Raw genomic sequence first — 22,003 nt, 5'->3', positions numbered from 1 at the left:
GCGGGATTTCAAAGTGATTTAGATCAATCTTGTGATTGTCTATTTGGGACATTTGATGTTAAACAATTAAAGCACGTGCGAGGCTTGCTGACGCTGTAGCCTATTCTTGGGCTATTCATTGTAATTTATATTAGCTTAATTAACATCTCATATTTTGCAACATGATAGGCTGCATCTGTCAGTGGTAGGCTACGGTATATGGGCTAATTCATGTAGTGATAGGCTACTCCAAATTGTCATATTTATTTATTATATAGCCTGGCTATGTGTGGATAATTAATTGCTTGATTGACATTTAGCTGATCAGCCTACTTCCCCTGGCCAATTAGCTTTGCTAGGTCCCTCCCTGTAACCTAAACAAAGGAATGATTTATCTTCTACTCAGGTCCCAGACCCCCATGCAACTCTCACCATCACGGCCATGATCTTCCTGATAGGCATCAGACTGTATATTCCAGAAATCCAGACAGAGGTTTACAATTTAATCCCATGTGCATGTGCTACCTACCTTACCTTGTATGTGTGTGTGTGTGTGTGTGTGAGAGAGAGAGAGAGAGAGAGAGAGAGAGAGAGATAGAGAGAGAGAGAATGTGTGTATGCCTCCATAAGCATGTAGTATCTCAAGACTGACACTAGCCCCATATGTGCCCTCTCCCTACGGAGCGTATAGGAGAGGGCACATATGGGGCTAGACTGACACAAACATACTCAGGACCCTGAGCCATATGGTATTATCAAGCTCTGGTGGTGTAAAAGGAAACAGTTGGTAAAATGTTGATGAGCCACACTGTTCTTCAGGGGAAGCCAGGTTTTAAACCCATGTACTTTACAAACTACACTAATACTTGTAGTTAACAAGGTATTTCCAATTTCCAATGTTCACATCTCTGCAGTGAGTGAAACGAAAACGTAAGTGCTGCATGGTCAAACAGACTATGCCTGTTCATTGTATCTTGTCTCTATTTTATTTAATGCAATCACATTTCCTCCCACAGTGCTGTGTAGACCTATATTGATGAATAGCCCATTCCATTTTGTAATGAACTATCTAAGGGCTCAAGGGATCCTCTCTTAACACCTACAACATGCACTCGTTTAGTTAAGGAGCACTGCTGAGTCAATATTAGGGCTTTTGAATCAATAATGTACTGAAGTCAGTGTGGATCACAGAGTACGAGCGATTGCATAGCCTACCACATAAATATGGCAGTCCTCGCAGCTGACCGCAGTCCAAGACGGAACAATCTTCCCAGTTCAAATCTGAACCAAGCCTCTTACTGCATCTCATCCCCTCTCTCCTGCCTTTCCTCTCCTTCACTGTCCTAGCAAAATAAAGAAGAAATGCAACAACAAAAAATAGCTATATGCTTATAGTCACCTTTTGGGAGAAGATATGAAAATCAGAGATATGACAATGTTGACAGTAGGCTTTATCAGTCTATATGGTTCGAATGAATGGCTTATTTTTAGAAGCAAAGAAAGACAGTGGGGGAGGGGAAGACGTGCAGTGTTGTAGTCATTGGTGACTGCTATAATGGTATGCAATACAAAAAAACTTTAGATATATTTTTTCAAGAAATTGTTGTGCGTACTATACTGATATTCTAAATTCACATTGTGACCAAACAGTGTGATGCCCTTGATTGACAGTGCAATCAAGTCAGCCACCCAATTAATATATCCCTCATTCTGTGGGAATTGTTAGTACACATGAATAGATATGATGATCAATAATGCTTTCTCCTTTGCATCTGCCACATCATATAGCCTCTAGCTTCATTTGAAATGTATCAATAAGTGTATCCAAAAAAGTTGAATTGCCTGACTGCTCTATTTTTCACTTATCTCTGCTTTTCGGCAGGGGATATTGTTTTCCCTAGCACATACTTAAATGGTCAAACACAACCTTTTGCAAATCAATCAATCAATCTTTATTTCAGACTCCAATAAGGTCCATAACAATATACAACACAGAGGACAACACAACAGGAATTATAAACAGCAACAAAAAACATGTAAAAAAATAAAAATAAAAAATAAATACAGACAGTGTTTCCAGAAACAGGAAGAGTATACCAGATGCTGCTCTTCTTAGGCATGCTCATTGTCATTATAATTTCATTTTTTTGAGTCTTTTAACCTCGTCCTAAAGCTGAACATTAAATTCCGGAGGACAGCATTCAGAGTGGGAACACCACTGTTTACAAACAGTTGGCTGGCACTTGTCCACCTTGGGAGCCTCAGCAGGCTGCTAAGGTGACATTCACACCAGAAAGCTTTGCTGCGATTAAAACAAATCCTGCTGCGCATTGTCAGAAAGTGCACTTCGTTTGGCAGGTGTGAAGGCTCATTTGAACCGCATTCTACTCCGAGCAAAAACGGGGGTTTCGCTTCGCTTCCAATCGCACTTGAGTCCCAATTCTCCTCCCATTCGCATCGAGTCTACCGAAGTATTAGGTGGGAATGTGACCCAATTGAGCATCATTATATGCCACCCGCAATTTATTACCGTATATTAAAGTGATGCAAAGAGAAGAATAATTCAGGATTAGGCCTACTGGAGCTTTCTTCTGCAGTGCTGAGTTACCTTTTAACATTTGTGTAGTTTATTCCAAGGGCACTCGTAGTTCGTATTGTGTATTTTGACAGGGAGAGACATGCTACATCAGTATCCATCACATTTTGGCATGGCTTGCATTATTTCTGCATCTTAACCAATCACAGTACTATATGTAGACAAATGAATAAGTTAAAGATTATCCTCAACTGATTGCGTGTTGCTCCTGATATTGTAACACATTATGATTTGTTCATGCAAATTCATATGAAGACATATGAAGGCTGTTGTGATACCCCATGAGTATTTGTTGTAATATAATACTGCCGTTTGGTAAAAGCTGTTTGTGACGTTGATGTGGCCGGAAGGAAAGACTGCAGTGAGTTTAGTTTTGAATGAATCTCATTGATACACCACGGCTCCTCTCTGCTTATACCCAAGAGGAGTATAATCACAGGGTCCCGCAGTCATGAAACTTGTCTATTTTTTGTCATCAAAGTTTTTTAATGATTTTACAATAAAGCATACAAAATACACATGACTTACACAAAAGAAAGAGACAAGAAAAACACACAAAAAACAAAACTAGCAGTCAAAAAAGAAAAACCCCAATGGACAACACCCCTCCACATTCTGTTGTTGACAATAGTGATTATATCCGTAATGTATTACCAATTACAAACTGTTAATGCAACAATCCTTTAATATACAAATAAAAGTAGTCCCATATTTCATGGAACTTCCCTTTGACATTGTTCCTCCTGGCAATTGAGTATTCGAAGGATGCAGTTTCCGTCATAAGTTGAGTCCAGTCTGTGATCTCTGGCGTAACAGAGCTCTTCCATTTTCTCAAAATCAACCTGGCTGCAGCAATAAGACCTGCAGTCACTAATGCATGTTGTGCCTTGGTGACCCCCTGTGGCAGCACTGTGCGATCACCCAAGAGACATAACCTCGGGCATTCTGGTAGTATTAGCCCCATCCAGTCTCCAAGTTTCCCCAGTACCTCTTTCCAGAATGGTATAACCACAGGACATTCCCAAAAAGCATGTAAAAATGTACCATTTCCCCCTTTACATTTCCAACACCGTTTGTCTTCCACCAAGCCCATCCTAAACAGTTTCACAGGGGTATAGTAGAATCTATGTATAATTTTGTAATGTATAAATTTGCTTTTAATATCCCTAGTGGCCCACCCAACTTTGGAAATTATATTTGACCATTTCTCTTCACTTATTTCACATCCTAAATCCCTTTGCCATATTAATCTAAGATTTTCAGTCTTTGCACTTTGTAATTCCATTATATTTTTGTAGATTATTGAGGCCCTATGCATTGTTGGTGGCCAGTCAAAAATAGTTTTCAACATATTAGATTCCTCTATACCCCTGTTAAGGTTGAACACACTTCCAACACTACTTCTTAGTTGAAGATATTTCCAAAATTCACCCCTACCCATCAGGTTAAATTGATTCCCCAACTCCTGATATGACTTAAAAGTTGCATCCAAATATAAATCATCAATTACACCTATGCCATTTCTTTGCCAAGGCTCCCAGCAGAATGAATGTTTACCTATCGAGATGCGTGGATTATCCCATATAGAAGAATATCCCTGTTTATATTGGGATTTCCCCATCAGCCTATGGACCTCAGACCATACCCAATGGGAATGTTTCAAAATGGGACACTTCCCCCCTTCTACCATTCTAATCTGAGAGAGAACCTGTATGGGCTTGAAAGGAGCCACCATAGACGTTTCTATCTTTACCCAGTCCAGTTGGTTATCCCCTTCAGCCCAATGCCTCGCTAGTTTAGACAATTCAAAAGATAGATTATACATTTCTACATTCGGAAGAGGCAAGCCGCCACACTCCCTAGGGGAACACATTTTTTTTATATTAATCCTTGGCTTTTTCCCATTCCACAAATAATCTCTCACCATCTGATTATATTGTTTGTATATCCCACTAGGAATAGTCAGTGGTAGCATCATTGATACATAATTAAATTGTGGCGCTATAACCATCTTAATAGTATTAACTTTGCCCCATAAAGTAAGATTAATTATTTTCCACCTTTCCAAATTGTTTTTCATCTCTTGAAGTAGTGGTGCAAGATTCATTTCTATTATATCTGTCAACTCAGCACTTAGCTTTAGACCCAAATACTTCATTCCCACTGGTATCCATCTAAATGGAAAACTGGAAACCTCTGACCGGGCACACGACCTAGACACAGGCATCACCTCTGACTTCTGCCAATTGATTTTATACCCAGATATTTGAGAGAACATTTCAATCTTATTAAGAATTATGGGAATAGAGGTAGCAGGATCCGACACCAGTACCAAGATGTCATCCGCATATAAAAATAGCTTATGTTCCGCACCCCCACCCCACACACCTTTAATACCTGCATCTGCTCTTAAAGCCACAGCCAACGGTTCGAGAAATATGGTGAAGAGTAGCGGACTCAATGGATCCCCCTGTTTCTGGCCTCTCGTGAGCCCAAAGAGAGGGGATTTCATACCATTCGTCAAGACAGATGCCTTAGGGGACAAGTATATAATCTTTATCCACTTTATGAAACCCTCTCCAAATCCAAACACCCTCAACGTATAGAGAAGATAGGCCAATTCACATCGGTCATAGGCCTTCTCTGCGTCCAATGAGAACGCCGCAGTGGGCGTGTCCACGCCACGACTAGCCCACATAAGGTGTAATAACCGCCTGACATTGTCTGATGATGTGCGTCCTTGCACAAAACCAACCTGATCCGAATGCACCACAGACGGCAGCGAATGCTCTATTCTTGTCGCCAGTACTTTCGTGAGAATCTTGCTGTCAACATCTATCAGACTTATAGGTCTATAGCTCCCCGGATCCGTAGAGTCTCTGTCTTTCTTCAGGATTAGAGTTATAATTGCCTCATTAAACGTATCTGGTAATTGCCCCAGATCGAAAGATTCTTTGTAAACTCGTGTCAATATATTTTCTATAATATTCAACAGGCAATCCGTCTAACCCTGGTGATTTACCCATTTTCAGTGATAAAATTGCTTTTCTAACTTCCCCTTCAGTAACAACTCCCTCCATCTGTGATGAAACTTGTCTATTGATTTAGTTGATAAAAACGTTTTCCAAAACATGTGCACATTACACGGAATATTTTACATAAGCAGTGTTTCCCCCAAACGGGCTAGTGTACCAAGCTGGAATCGTACCCCAGACTCGGCGGTCTCCAGCTCGGCAGACCGGCAGGCAACAGTCTATAGTCATGGCCGGGTCTTTTTAGAATGGAATTATACTATTCTATAGTATACACACCATGCTTTATTTTTACTACAGTGCTTGTCTTTGGGCATTGCACATAGGAGTAATAGGAGACTCATTATTGCACTGAATGATTGTTATAAAGGACTGGAAATTGGGTTAAATATTCTGGAAATGTTTTGGAAATTCATTGGTAAAAATGTGTGGGAAACCTGTAATCACATGTTACATCTTACAATTTGTATTTATTTTTTAATTAAACCTTTATTTAACCAGGGAGGCCTCATTGACCTGACGGGACCTGGCCATGAGGGCAGCACAATACAAAAAATGTCATTTGCCTACAGAATTAGAGACAATTAAAAGCAAACACAAATTAAAAACAATATTTAGCTGACACTTTCACCGTCATGCTCTTTTAGGCCAAATAAATGACGAGGGGGTGTCCTGACCCTTTAACGAAAACAGGGTAAGGAACTGATAACTGAACAGTTAGCATGTCAAGGTCAAGGTGGCAAAAAGGAATGAGTTTTTTATTAAAAAGTAAGATTAACTAAAACCATTCCTAATGGCTAATAAGTGTTGCGTTTCCTTTTGAGATGAGATGATGACTTTAGCAGTGTCTTTGTGTTTGCAAATATATTTGTTGCCATGAAGATGAGTATGGTAATATATTCACTGAGAAATGAATGATTCATTGAACCAAGAGACACAGTTAGCATTCAAAGGAAATCATCATCACCCCAATATGTCTATGTTACCGATAACAGTGTCAGTGAAGCTCGGCAGTCGGTAGCGCACTCGCCTTTGGACCGCAAGGTCCTGGGTTCGAGGCCCTATGCACCACCACACCAGTGTATGAGTAGCATGGCTTATAAATCGTGCAGTCAGTACCGGGAGATGATTGTAGGTATTACGTTCCACCGCAGCATTCCATTGCTCAGGGGTCTAGCACATTGAAAAAGGAATAGACACCCTCATTTGCGGCTAATACAACAATAAGACACTCCGACCTACTTACTTACTTACATATTACATCATGTGACACAATGTGATGATACCGTATTATGCTACAGCTCTAGTCAACTGATCAGATGAAACGATGGAACTGTATGTTTGTATAAGCTGCTTCATATTCAGACATACCCTTACTGTTATTCATAACATTGCTCTCTTGTTTCTTTGCAGATAAATTCAGCCCATGCACATCAACAGAGGTGAGTGAAGCTACTGTACTGTAAAATCTGAGTTATACTTCGTTGCATGCCAGTGTTGGGCAAATAGCGAATAGCGAATTTATGCTTGTAGTTTTGGGTGCAGGACTGGGTGCAACTAAGTATACAAATATCACACTTAACACCACTGCATTTCGTCATACCTTGCCTACTAGTTCTATACAGTATTTACAGCTGTGATTTGAACTGTGCCGCAATAATGACTAGGATGCTGGGGAAAACAACAACAATGTGGTGTGCCATAGGAGGAATATGGCCTTTGAGATTATTTCAGGTGTAATTAGTACACTATGCTTTATATGAGGTTCAAGTAGACACAGAGGGTTGTGTCACAATTTTCTATCACTATCTGTGCTAGAGTCAGTGTAATATATTGTACAATATGTGTGTGTGTGTGTGTGTGTGTGTGTGTGTGTGTGTGTGTGTGTGTGTGTGCGTGCGTGCGTGCGTGCGTGCGTGCGTGCGTGCGTGCGTGCGTGTGTGTTGTGTGCCGTGTGTGTGTGTGTGTGTGCGCTTGCGTGTGCGGGCGCGCGTGTGTGTGTGTGTGACTGTGTGTGTGTATGTGTCACCTCTAATGTAATTGGGTGGTGTACAATTAGTTGACGCCTATCCCAGGTGGTATGAAAACAAATATGCAAAGCTTTTAAGGCAATAAAGTCAATAAAGGATCTACAATCAAAGCTGAGGCAAGAGCTGCTTCTCATGTTTCCCTAGCAACTACAAACATGGCTGCTATGTTTTTCCTGTGACTCACCTTACTCACCGAAGTTGGATCAAACTGTCAAATTACATGTAGGCATTGCGGAACAATTGTGAATCAAATTCAGCTGTAGTGCATATTCCATCTGGGTGGAGGACAATGGTCTTAGTTCCGCTGTGTACATAGAATACAGTATAGTGACTGCATAGGATGGACAACGTCCTACGATGATTTAAAAGGAGGAGACTGCTGGGGACATAGACGGATTATGCTACTGTAGGTGTAAGCACTATCGTATTATCATTGACCACAATGTTTTTGATTATACCTCATTAACATGATGCACTGTAAGCAAACACCTTGTCACTCGTTGGCAACAAGTCGGTCAGTATAATAATAGCTATATAACAGATTATAATATAAGAGGAATATCTTTATGGTTCAGGCTATCAGAGGCTATACTGTAGGTTAGATGTCACAGTTGTCATGAATCTGCAGACAATATTCCTGTTTCGTTATCATTGAGGTACAGTACTACACTATTGATCATGACATCATAATAATCAAACAAACACCTTTCAGCGTGTCAGACTACATTTCTACTTTCTAGTTGTGCTTTTGTATTGCCCTATCTCTTGGGCTATTGTCTTTATACTTTATATAGTTTACTTTATTGTATGTGTGCTATATTATCCACCCGTCAACCTCAGTGTTCTTTTGCCCCTGTATTTACTTCCACCACCACCCTAGAACCACAGCTGGTCTCCTTAACTGACAGAGAGAAAATGTCACCAATCAAAGGAACCTCTTTGATGGTAGTTCTGGGTGACATTTTAGACCTAATTAAAGGACAGTGTAAATGTGTCGATCCATCCTGTCAACAGATGTTCTATCAACTAACTTTCATCTGCTGGTTACTCTGCCTGAAAGCAGCGTGTGTTAGGACATTTTAATGAGTCCTGTCTGTTTGTGTGTTTATAAGACTAGACCTTACCCGTTCTGAATATATGAACACCAAATGATGTACAGTGTGGGTAATGCGATGTAATAGATCACATTACTGATTGGGAGGGAATTGAATGAAAATAGATTGCTTTGGGCTCTGTTGATTAAACCACCCTCGACATGTGAATAGAATTTGGGGCTGATTGGACATTCAGTTTGTGATTTGTGCCATTAAAACAGGCCCCTCCCACTAACTTTGGAAGCGGATTACAGCCGAACGATATGGACTATGAAAATTCTGCCTGTGGTGTTTTAATCAGATAGGTCCAGAGATCATGTGTACCGATTTCTGTGAGATTTGCACAAAATCTGTAGGTGGAAGAGCCAAAAGTGTGTGTTGAAGAAAAGTGAAAATGGCGGGAAATCTATCCCGACACAAATGGGCGTGGCCTATATGGGGAGACGCGTCTATGACCCAAGGAATCCAGGGAAAGTGAAATTTAGATTTTACGACCTACGGTTACAGAGCTATAAGGCAAAATGTAAAGTGGGCTGTTATAGCGCCACCAAGGGGCTGACGGATTAAATTATTTATTACATTCATTTCAATAATTATTCTGAACCTCCCCTCCAAGTAGCTCCGACGGTTTCTGAGGGAAAAAGACTTGACGTGAGTTTTCGCATTTTCCCATGTAAGTTGATGGGGAATTTTAATTCACTAATAAATTAATTATGAATGAATCATCCTGCCACACTAATAGCCAGCGCAACACCCCGTTCTTTGTCCGCCTTCTCCTACCAAACCACACCGTTTGCACACATCTCACCATGCACAACACCAACAGCATGCCTGTCCAGACATCAACCACTACTTTGCATCCACGCAACTGTCATATTTACTGTACAAATATTACTTTTGTCAGACACACTGTTATTGCGCAACTGGTGCAGCCAGTGAGGAGCTACAACAGTGTTTCAGACATTCAGACAGACAGACAGACAGACATTCAGACATTGAGTGAATTATAGTATGACGATAACTTGAGAACAGATGTTTCTTTTTGTTTTTTTTCATGAAAATTGGTGCGAGGGAATGATTTGTAGGTTGTTCTGAAAAAGGTAGGTAGGTTGGTAGGTTTGATCAGTAAGTGGCCACACAAAAAACATTATGTTTTGGGTCAAAAAGGTATGTGGTCAATGTCACAATCAAGAGACATATAGAATGAGATGTTGGGGAGGGGAATTGGCAGGATTTGTAATAGTGCTGCACAATAATTGAAAAAAGATCGTGATCTAGATTCACACACCTACAGTATGCAATATCATTTTGTGAAGAATCGTGCAGCACTATTTTAGTTACTATTATGTTTTTTTTTTAATTAATATTTTCACAGAAAAAAATCAGAATCGTCTGAGAATTGTGATCCAAATTCTTGTGGAGGAAAATTGAGATTCACATTTGAGCAAGAATCCTGCACCACTAATTAAACACAGGTGTATTTGTTAAATTAGTTACAATTTATAATTGAATGCTTGTGGCTTGCTCTGTCAACCAAACAGGTTTGAAGATCAGGGATGCAGCACTACATTCCTTGCAATGCAATACTGTATTTGGCTGCAGTGATTATGTTAGTCTTTCATATGACACTAGTAAGAAAATGATTTAAAAAACATACGTAGGCCTAGATGTGTTAATGTTTCTTAAGATTGAACAGAACGTTTTTTGTGTTGGCTGTTTCTTGGTAGGATGTTGTACAGAGTGAGTGATGATCAATGCTGAGCTCACTGTTGTTAGGTGGGAGTTTTGGACCTGGATTGCCTGTTAATATTGCAGTGATAACAGATGGAGAGAGGCAATGAAGAGATCAGATACGAACTCATGTGCATGCACGCAGTCGCACGCACGCACGCACGCACACACGCGCGCGCACACGCGCGCACACACACACACACACACACGCACACGCACACGCACACGCACACACACACACACACACACACACACACACACACACACACACACACTGTAGAAGTCTAGCTTCTACGCAGTTTTGCACCAGAGATGAGTTCTTACAGTTCTTATAGTCTGTTAGAGAGTTAGAGGGCTGGCTGAAAAATGCCGTCGTTCTGTTGTGTTGCCAGCATAGCACAGTAAGCACACTGACATGAGCAGTAGCCTGACATTGAAGTGTTGTGTGAACATGTTGACATAAACAACAACCTATAAAGTATAAAACTGCATGAACTCTACCAAATTACCCTTTCTGTTAGATCATGGACATCACTTGTGATTGTTAGATAAAGCTCTCTTTTAACAGCCACTTAAAGGGCCTATATAGACCATCGTATGGCTTTTGCCGTTAAAATATTATAGAACTTAACTGAATAATTGAGTCTGTGTTGGCTAAACATCATTGCGCTGTTAATAATTCATAGATGTTTGAATTTCATTCAGAGATCAATCTTTCACTCCAGGGAGGATTTCCGGCTAGAAGTCCATCCATGCGTTTAAAATGCATTAAAACTCGACAATCCCTTAACTTTGGCAAAAAATAAAAACTGATGAATGACATTTAGTGTGTTGGATTACCTTTTTGTGGTTCGGGTTCATCATGTCGCCGTTCTTCATCCTCCTGCAGCTTCTAATACAAGCCTATTGTGTCACTGAGGCACGGACGATGATGCTCTGTCCGTTTCTCCCGTGCATTTCTGCTCTACCATTTACCATGCACAGTACTAAAATCATGATTGTTTTTTCTTAATTAAACTTTATTACATTTCTAAAGTAAGTTTCAAGTCTCTGCAAGTTGACTTTCATACTACAGTATACTGAAAAATCGCACTTGCGTGAAGTGAGGGGCGCCCAGATTGGTGGGGGCATGTTGATGTTCTCATGTCTGTGAAAAATGAAATAAATGTATTACAAGATGTATTTTTATCAGCGAGATGACATCTTACATTGTCATTTACTGCCCTAAACAAATATTAAAGTCCATAGACTTGGCTGGCAAAGAATTACATCATACCTACCCTAAACAAACATTAAAAGTCCATAGACCTTGTGTGTGTGCTGCTCGCCATTTTCGTTTGTTTGTTTTGTTTTGTTTCTGTGCTTTTTGTTTTTCTTGTCTGTTTTATTGTATTGTGCTTATAATTTATACCTTTCATTCATCTTTATGTGAAAACATAAAAATTCAATAAAAAGTTATTAAAAAAAAAAAAAAATCCATAGACCTGGGTGCCACATGACGTAATTCCGGAAAGCCATGCATTGGAGGTGCTAGCGCCCCTCAAAATGTAATTGAATCCAATGACAAATCAAAAAACTATCCTTTGGAAAGATTTTGCCAGTGATGTCAAGAACTGTTATACCATGAGTCGTAGTCAATGGGCTAAACTTGCCAGGCGGCTGGCATGGTTCTTTTAAGACAAATTCCAGGCTATTGATGATAATTGCATGCAGAATATAGAAGAGGGCACTGTGTCTGTCTACAGAAGAAAATGTTAATATTTTATAGTAGTAGCCTATGTGGCCTCCTAAATTGAATTTCTTGGAAATTTGTAACTGATGGTATTATCAGTCACACAATACTTCTCTGTGCTTCAATAAGGATGTGCTTTAAGGAAAAAAGAAGTATCTAAAATATTCCACCCACTAGTGGCCTAGCTCTTGGTAGTTTCCTGAGTGCGTGTCCTGCTGTGAAGCTAGATGCTTCTGGTCCCATGATGTGGCCAAACGTCAGAGGTTATGGATTACGCCTCATTATATTTCTCCCTGTCAAAGTTTAACTGTTCAAGCCTATTATTCTGTTAATGTCTGTTGATTAAAGTATGGAAGGGGATTATACTTTAACATCTAATGGCTTAATTCACTGTTAAATGTAAACAGAAGTTTACAGAACGTTCAGTTAAGGACTAGGAGGTGATCCATTCTGCGATTTGTTTCTTGTTTTAGATGTGTTTGTTTTTTAACTGAAATGTGCATGCCATGAGTGAGAGAGAAAAAGAAACTGCAGAGAGGAGAAACGCAGCATGAATAGTTTGGGAGGTTATGTGCTTTGATTCTAGTGCGTATGCATTTCTCTGCTCTCTGTTCCTCTGTGTGCAATTTGTTATGCATTTATGGACAATAGACAGGGAGCTACAGTGAAGCAACACCATATCCCAGTCATATGACAGCACAGTGAGATGAATTGTAAGAATTATCTTTCTCATCTATCTCAGTTCACGGTTATTTGTAGAGCAGAACAGCAGTTCCAATTAATATTCAATGAACACATTCATGACAGCCCAAACTAAAATCAAACGAATTTCCAACCTGGTTATTATGATAAAATATTTTCCGTTGACTAGTCTCTCTGTTGTGTGAGAGACTCTGAACTTCTAAGTGTCACTGGGGTGGCGGTGGCTCAGGCATATGTGGCCGGATGTTTGAACCCGGCCACATATGTGTGTGTGATAAGGCTGTCCCCAAACATTCAAGGTTCGAATGTTCGCTCGTTAGGGTTGGCACTCGAATCTTAATTAATGGGCTTGAACCATTCGTTTTTATTTATTTTATTTTTTTATTAAATAAAAAATATTATTATTTTTTCTTTTTTTTTATTAACTCGAAAATATATCTCGGCGAGAATGCGATATGAGCATGTCAAAAAAAGTATGCTTCTAGTGCATTCCTGTCAGAAGTTATGATTTGTTAAAGAAATATCTCCTAGTTCTGCTGTCCCATCTCCCGTGCACAATAATTTGGTGATTGGCTTGCAGCTGAGGTGATTGACCTTTCTCACCTTCTTCTGTGAGAACAAAAGAGTTCCATTGAATGGAATGTCTGATGCGTCTCTCTCTCACACACACACACACACCAGCATGATCGCTGACAGGGGGAACAGTCTTAGCAGCCATGAATGCCGATATAGGCGCATATGCTCTCTAGCATGATCACATCACAAAAAGCAGGGAACTCTGATCATTGTTTCATCATTGCAAAACGGATACACAGGTGGAACAAATAACGAGCAATATACGCTGTCTTAGCTGCCTGAGCTTGCAGATCAGCTGTTTACGCGGAGCCACTTGACGGTGTGTGTGTGTGTGTGTGTGTGTGTTGGGAGAGACGAGAGAGATTGATAAAGAGCAGCGGAGACGCGCTGCGCTCTGATCGAGACGGATATCTCAAAGGTTATTTTTTAAATTAATTAGAAACAAATGGTCCGGATGTTCGCTCGAAAATTCCTGCCGAAGTTCGGGTCCTAAAAAAACGGCTAAGGTACAGCCTTAGTGTGTGAATGGGTGAATGTAATACACAATCTATGTAAAGCGCCTTGGATAAAGGCGCTATATAAATGCACCATTTACCATTCACTGTCGTACCACATCCAGAAGGCTTCAAATGTGATAGTTTGCTACTGATGTGTGCTTGACTTATCAAAGTCTTTTCATGGCCTTTGACATGAATCATGACGTTGGTCCTTTGCATGGCAAGTTACATGGACATGAGACAGTGGGACCCTGGCTGGGGTAGGGATAGGGATGCCTAAAATCCTGTATCTCAATTGTATTTACAGCGCAGGACCTGCTATTCCTTCATTTTTCAGTAGGACATTTGGGCCTCTGTTGTTGACATATCATTAAATGAGCCCTTCAACCTTGCAGCGATACATGTAAAGTTAATAACAGTTTCTTCACACAGAGAACTGTCTTAGGGCCTCTTGGGGCCCTGGGCATAGGCCATAAAAATTATATGACTAAAGTGAGGTAATTTTTCAAATGCCCTGAATATTTCTTATTATGACAATGAGGAATGTAGTATCATACAGTATAAACTGTGAGAGCTTGGTCACTGACACCTAGCTATTTAATCCAGAGGGACCTTTTTTAATCAAATATTGTGGTATAGAACTGAAGTATTACACATTCCCTTTTCCAACCTAAGGATCTGTTGTTACGTATATCATATCGGGTTAGTGTCCTATCCTTTAATACCTGAGGTTTCATATAGAGTTACTGCACTTTAGACAGAAATAGCAAAACTTTACTTAAAGGACCACCTCAAGGACCACAATTTTTTCCTACTTAGTCTGTGTCTCATAGGAGGGCTGTGGGCAGTTCAGAAACCCCTCCACCAGTGACATCATCGATGGGGAATCCAAGCTAATAAAAACTGCAGGCTTTCTAGTCCTGAAAAGTTGCAGAAAATGTAAGCCATCGTTCTCACGATAATACAAATCTAAACATTTTTGTAAAATAAAATTGTTTAAAAATAAATCTGAACTGCCCACAGCCCTCCTATGAGACACAGACTGAGTAGAAAAAAAGTGGTCCTTCAAGTTGCCTAAAAGTGACGCCTTAACATAACATTGAAGTCGTAATATGAATGACGTGAAACACAATTTGAACTTGTTATGTAAAAACCTACACTGATTGTTCCACAGATATAACAGCAAATAACAGTTGTTGAAGAGTATACAGATATGTGATGGGGGTACTGTAGGTGTACAGTATGTTGGCTGTTCGTGTTCGTGGTGGTGGGTGTTATTTTTTTTTTACATGTTTATTTATTTGAGCACATCAATTTACAGTATACACATACACGTGCTTGTATCATTGCATTGTATCGTTCCTGTGCTTTTTTTTTTTTTTTAAGACAGACAAAAAATAAACCACCTACATTCAATACATTCAACGATAAGTACAGAATAGGCTAACAGAAGCAGCCAGACAATAGACCGAAAACAAAACAAAAACAAAACTAAATATAATAATAAAAAAGAAATGAAAAAACAAGATCATTGGTTATTTTATTAGTTAATCAGAGGAGTTCATCAGCTATAGCAAAACACATGCATTTGATACAATTAACCAGCTAAAAAGGGACTTATTAATTCAGAGCAGAAAGTAGCTTTACATAGACCCTTCAAGCCTTCCCTTCCCTTGGTTGAAAACAGCTATTCAGAGACATACTGTATTAACTAAGGGTGGTGGTGGGTGTTGATGTGCATGAGAAGTAATGGATGACATATTGCCTACAGGAGAGAGAACCATCATGAATGGAAATATAGTGCTGTCTTTGTATGCAACCAAACGAGAATCCATTGCCCACAGGCTTTTGACTGAGGAAAAGTAGACCTATGTTTGTGGAGGCACAAAAGGGGTAGCACGATGACACACTTTTCTGCTGCCCTTACACTTGACTAGCTATGGGATTCCTGTGTGGTGAAGTGGAAAACAGTGAGACAAATTAAGAGCCATTCATGTAAATCTAAAGGGATTAGTTGCAAGCCATTAAAAACAGGTGGATTTTCAGGTTCAGGTTCATTTCTTTGTTGGTTGGTTTCAATTCAGCCATTTTAACAAATGCCAACTTGAAAAAACCATAATCATTTATTTACTGTCGGTATATGCACAACATGAACATATAGCCGTAAAGTGAAGACACAATCTTTCTTTTTTCTTTTTCTTTTCCAAGGGAGCCGGAACAGGTAGTAGTGCGCACAAGAAAGAGGCACCACAATTACATTAAGAACAGCAGATTGAAATTAGAACATCATTCTACCCTGTGGTTGACTGTCTTAATTGCAGTGACAGGAATATTGAAATGTGTTTGTTTCTGTGTGAGGTACAGTGTTTGTTTCTGTGTGAGGTACAGTGTTTGTTTCTGTGTGAGGTACAGTGTTTGTTTCTGTGTGAGGTACAGTGTGTGTTTCTGCAGCACTTTGCTTCAACTCTTGCCTGACATGGTCATCTTCCTGCTTTCCCTTCTTGTCATCTTATTTAACCTGCTCCCCTTCTTCTTCCTCAACCCAAGGAATTAGGAGGCTTCAGTAGAACGGAGACATGCTTGCGTTAGCTCAATTTCATGGTTGAGCGCAGCACATTACAGAGCCTCTGTGTAGTCATAGACTCAGCTTCTTATTTTTTTCCCCCAGTTTGCAGTTATTTCTCAAACATAAACAATTAACAAATGCCTCCCTCTTTTAATTGTTGATTATCACATGTGACTATTCGGAAACACATGAAACTTACTGTCTGTGCACTGAATTTCTAGCTCACATCATGTGCTGGAGCCTTTATTTGTTTTGGATTTAATCCCCTTTGACAGTACTGTAGCTCTCTTATCTCTCTGTTCTGTTGAAACCCCTTGACTGAACTCGCGTGACCAGTGAACAGTAACCCAGATGAAAGTAGTGATTTGATATGGGAGAAAACACCTTGAAATACTTCATACCTCACACCTCTCAGAGCATGATCTGCCTCTACGGCCTGTCTGGGAACGTACAGTATCTTATATCATATGTTTTACAGTGTAATCTTATTGGCGGCCAATATGACAGCGTCATTACACATAAGCCTGAGATTATGCAGTATCGTGTACTTCTGTGCAAATGTGTGTGTGTGCGGGACTGTGGGTGCGCATGTGTGCGTATATGTATGTATTGTAGAATGTATGTGTTTGCTGTTAGGGATTAGAAGTTTTTTTAAACATCTACGTATATATAGACCGGCTATCTGTTGAAACAACGTTGTTTCAACGTCAAATCTAAATCTTGTTATAGCCCATTTTTAGACAGCCATTTAGACGTATTTTAGACGTCTAATAGGCAGAAAAACGCTCAGTGGGTGTCTCGTTATCTATGTCTATCTCTGCGTGTCTGTGTGCAAACTGAATGAACTACCTGTGGCGTTTGTGCATTATGTGTTAAATGTGTTCCACCTCATGACTTGCACATCCATGCGCCGGCTTGTCCGTCTGCGTGGTGTAGTGTATCAGTGGGCGTGTACCAGGGTGCTACTCTGTAGTGTATCAGTGGGCGTGTACCAGGGTGCTACTCTGCTGAGACAAAGAGCTCTCATTTAGATCTCGACATTTAGACCTCGGCTACATCGGTTCCCTGAGGTGCCCCCATTCTCATGCCTACTGATGGACAGGACAGATCTCTCATGTGACTCCTCCTACCATGGACCCTATTGATTCCAGGGGTCATGTAACCTTGCCCTTGATCTGCCGTCTATAATAACATTCCCGATTACCCCAGTCTTAATTGCGCCCTGTCTCTTGATATCTCACCCTATACTCCTCGCCGCTTGAACTTTCTCATCCTCTACAGACAACTGGCTCTTTCTCTTCACATTCTTTATATCTGCTCTCCCCTTTCTCTGTTCCATTTCTCTATCTCTTTTTTCTCCCATCCCTCGAGTCAATCCCTGTCTCGCCGTTTCCTTTCATTCCGTTTCTTCTCGTTCTCTTCCCTTCCCTTTTTTGCTTTTCCCCCTTGGTGTTCAGGGCAGCAGAATACTCCCCCCTCCGCCCCTCATGTGATGTCCCTGTCTGTCTTCATCTTTTGTCTTGGCCTTGGCATCCTTCATTTGGCCGCTTTTAACAAGGCTGCTGCCTTTCTACAGTGTGACTTTCTGTTCCCAGGACAGACTTTCTTTAACAAACCTAACCTGTAAGAAAGGATCTCTGCAGCACTACCACAATAGAAAAGTCTACAGATAAGATATCACTCTGACACAGTTTAAACAGTTGAGCTGTGAGAAAATATCCTATGGTTGGCAATATGATGGCATGTGTTAATCACATTTATAGCCATCTGTAGATTCCTCATGCTTAAAAAAGGTTGGCTGAATCCGCGCTGAATATTAATCAAAGGATAGACATCTTTCAACTTAGTTACAACATTAATCATGAGTTCACAGGAAGCATAACTATGTGCAATTACGGTGTATACTGTGTGTACATCATCGAGTGTCTTACAGATTTTGTCCAAACAAACATCACACAAATCGGTACACATTATCTCTATAGTCATGTGATCAAGACAGATCTGTCCGATTTTTCATAATTTCATCCTGATTGGTACATTTTGAACATTGCTGGCCCACAATAACCTACCTGACCTACCTGAGGAGCACTTTTTGTAGTTCAGATTAAATTGTGAAGTGTTTTGCGAAATGTATGTTTCTGACACAGTTCTAGCCTTCTTGTACATTTAACAAGTGAATGTCACATTTTACATACATACCGGTAGTTGCATCTGACCAGAGTTTGAATATTCTAGATTTCTTCCTCCTCAAAGTATAGACAAATCCATGGGGCGGTGCTCTGTAGGCCAGTCAGGTGTAGGCAATCATTGCTGAGGTGTCAATCTGCGTCTAATGTGACACCTCAGCTATGGCTGCGCCCAGGGCACCCCTCTGTGGATTCGTCTATAAGCTAATACACTGAAATGTCTATTATAGACAGTGATGATGACGACAGGTTTTTCCCCCATGACCTTCCCTTTGTAATCCCTCAGGGTCAGGCTGCTCTATATGTGAAAGATATGTATTTGTGTGTGTGTGCGTGTGTGCGTGTGTGCGTGTGTGTGTGTGTGTGTGTGTGTGTGTGTGTGTGTGTGTGTGTGTGTGTGTGTGTGTGTGCATGCATGTGTGTGTGTGCTTGCGCATATGAGTGTGTGAGCAATATCTGTGCATGAATAGCCAACAGGTCTGGGTTCTCTCGCTTAATAGTGTCATGTGGTTAGCATATTACAGCTGTTTTGCCAGCTGTTTCAGCCTCGGATTGGTACATGAAAGTGGTGGATGATAGGCTATTGCATAACAAAGACACATTTGTTTTGGCTCTGGGAGATTAACATTTAAGTAACCTAACAGTGCATCATGGAAAATTGTTTAATGCAATCCTTCATGCAACATGAAGGATTGCTTTTTTGAGGTGATCCACAGACCATATAGAAGCCTCTTTTTTTCTCTCTCCCTCTCTCGTGGAGAGGGAGAAAATATCCAAGTAACTGACGGTGAGGTATGCGGAAGTGCATTTTAGATGCTGTAGCACTATTTGTGGCGGTGATGCGTCACATGACTTGATCCATCCTATGGTGTATATATAAACCGTGCTGCTGCTACGGACCTCTCTGCTGGCACAATAAATCAAATATATATAAATATCGATCATAGGCGGCGGGTATGTAAGGCTAGGCCAGGCTTAGCCTTCCCAAAAATTATGCTGGGTATTTTTAAAATATATATAGGCTAATATGTGCGCAGCATTATATAGAAGGCTATAGCCGCTCCCAAACTCCCAACTCCTTTGTCTGTAAACTTTTCTGATTTGCACGCACGCACAGCTCTTTCCTTTTTTTGGCACAATCAATCAAATATATATTAATTACATCGATGTTTCCCCCTCTATATAAAAATGACAATATATAACTAATGTCGTATTTCGTCTGACTCTGAGCAATGTGCCTGGCTCTGGATGTTATACAATAACGTGTGGTAGCCTATTTTATTGGCTCAATACAAAGTCGGACAGTGTTTGCTGCGCAAGGGTATTCAATATAGCGCTCACACCGTCACTATAATTATAGTTTGGTAAACTGAAATAAAACATAAAAAATAACTTGAGTTGTCCTGTCGAGTTGAAACTGCTTAGTTGGAATGTAACATTTAGAAGACAATGGCAAGCCGTCAACGGGTGCAGAGAGAGGTGTGAAGATCATTAGGAGTGGGGGAGAGAATGGCCAATCAAATAGCACGAAAAACACGGTCATCCTGACCGTTAGCCGTCATAGTAGTAGTGCATTTTTTTCAGACATCCTAGTGTTAAAGGGGTGCCCTGAGCCAAACAACACTGTTTTAGGGCAGGGGTTCTCAACGCGAGACATGGCCAAAGCTTTTCCAGGGGTCCCCAGCCAAAAACGTTGAGAACCCCTGGAGGAAATGATGATGAAAACAGGTCATTATTGTTTTTGTCTGGGTAGCTCAGTCGGTAGCTCTCTCCTTTGGATCACAAGGTCATTGGTTCGATCCTGGGCATCGCCAACTCAGTCAGCGTATGAGTCGCATTGTTTCAGGGCGCGACAAGTTGTGTGGGAAGTACTGGGAGCTGATGGTCTAGCGTTCCACCTCAGCAATCCATCTCCCAGAGGTCTATCTCAGCTAGCTACAACATCTTCCTAATAATTTTAAAATTATCCATTAAATCTCTACACCCTGCCATGTTTTCCATGACAGGGTGGGAATGGAAACCCTGCCCCCTTGAAACAGAAGAGACAAGTTGATGCTATAAAACAGCACTGAGACCAATGCAAATATTTCAGAAATTCTTTAAGATGGGGTCAAAATGGTCAATGGGGTGTTCTTCCTGATAGATAGAGCGACCCATGCTGCATATTCTCAGTGATACAGACAACACGAGCTCAGACTCAGAGGGTATCTCTGTAGTATACCTAAATCTCGTAGTTTATTACTAATCCCAGCGCATTGCTACCTGCAATACTCTTTTTAGTGTGGTTGCCTATCAGCGAGAAGACTATTGTTATTGCAATCCAGCACGTCAATCATTGAAAACGTTTAAATTGTTTAAAAACGTTTAAATCGTGCAAAATCTTTCTATTCTCCCCTCCGATTGGCCAGCTTTTGTGCGCGTTGCCCTCATCTGATTGGACAGTATACAGTGACAGACATACCCAACTCAACTCTTCTAATTAAACAATATTCCTATAGATAGATAGATAGATAGATAGATAGATAGACAGACCACACGCGCAATTCCACAGGATTGCAACTTTCTAGTTTATTCCATTATTCTTTACTCCTAGCTGTGTTTTGTCCTGTGTTTCATAACTGCAGTTCTGCCATGACAACTGAATTTCCCCTGCCGGTCTATCTATTTATCTATCTATCTCCCCTATTGGTTTAACAGGTGATCGAGTCCTTGGGCATCATGATCTACAAGGCTCTGGACTACGGACTGAAGGAGAACGAGGAGAGGGAGCTCAGCCCTCCTCTGGAGCAACTCATCAACCTCATGACCAACATGGCCGAGGATGAGGTGGAGGCCTGTCCTGATGAAGGCTACGAAGCCACGGAGGAAGAAGAGGATGCAGAAGATGACCATGTGAATATCTGTAATGTTCGTGGCTACAGGGACCTACTAAAGGTATAACAACTGCAGAAGTGAGCTACTGGTCTGTGCCCTTTGTCAGTGCGCTGATATGCCGGGCCTTGGTTGGATAACTTTGGGCAATGACGAATGCCCAGGTGTAAATTACTGTAGATGCTTGTGTACATGTAAATGTTAGCCTGGAGGTAAACATTGGCTTACTACTAGGACAGAGGTGGAACAGTTGATAGAACGAATCAATTTAATAGTTAGTAGGTACAAGCACCTCTGTAATCCCTCTCTGAGGGACCATAAACAACCTGTTGTAAGAAATTGCAAAATCTCGATGTCATGACAAATGTTCCAAAGCACGGTGTAGGGTGAATGATAAAGAAATCAAGTGGA

General features: G+C 40.6%; 1 protein-coding gene across 1 annotated transcript in view; it reads left to right on the top strand.

The window, feature by feature from the left end:
• The first annotated feature begins 21,443 nt into the window (after window positions 1-21,443).
• Window positions 21,444-22,003, top strand: part of spire1b (spire-type actin nucleation factor 1b) — a 29,107-nt gene continuing 28,547 nt past the window's right edge. The window contains exon 1 of the mRNA XM_079502713.1: window positions 21,444-21,655. Within this exon, the coding sequence (XP_079358839.1) occupies window positions 21,524-21,655 (132 nt within the window). The 5' untranslated portion in view covers window positions 21,444-21,523. The remainder of the gene's footprint in view (window positions 21,656-22,003) is intronic.

The sequence above is a fragment of the Electrona antarctica genome, assembly GCF_951216825.1.
Source record: "Electrona antarctica genome assembly, chromosome: 6".
NCBI classification, from domain to species: domain Eukaryota; kingdom Metazoa; phylum Chordata; class Actinopteri; order Myctophiformes; family Myctophidae; genus Electrona; species Electrona antarctica.
Note: the sequence above shows the minus strand (reverse complement) of the source record. Positions and strands in the feature narration are given on the sequence as shown.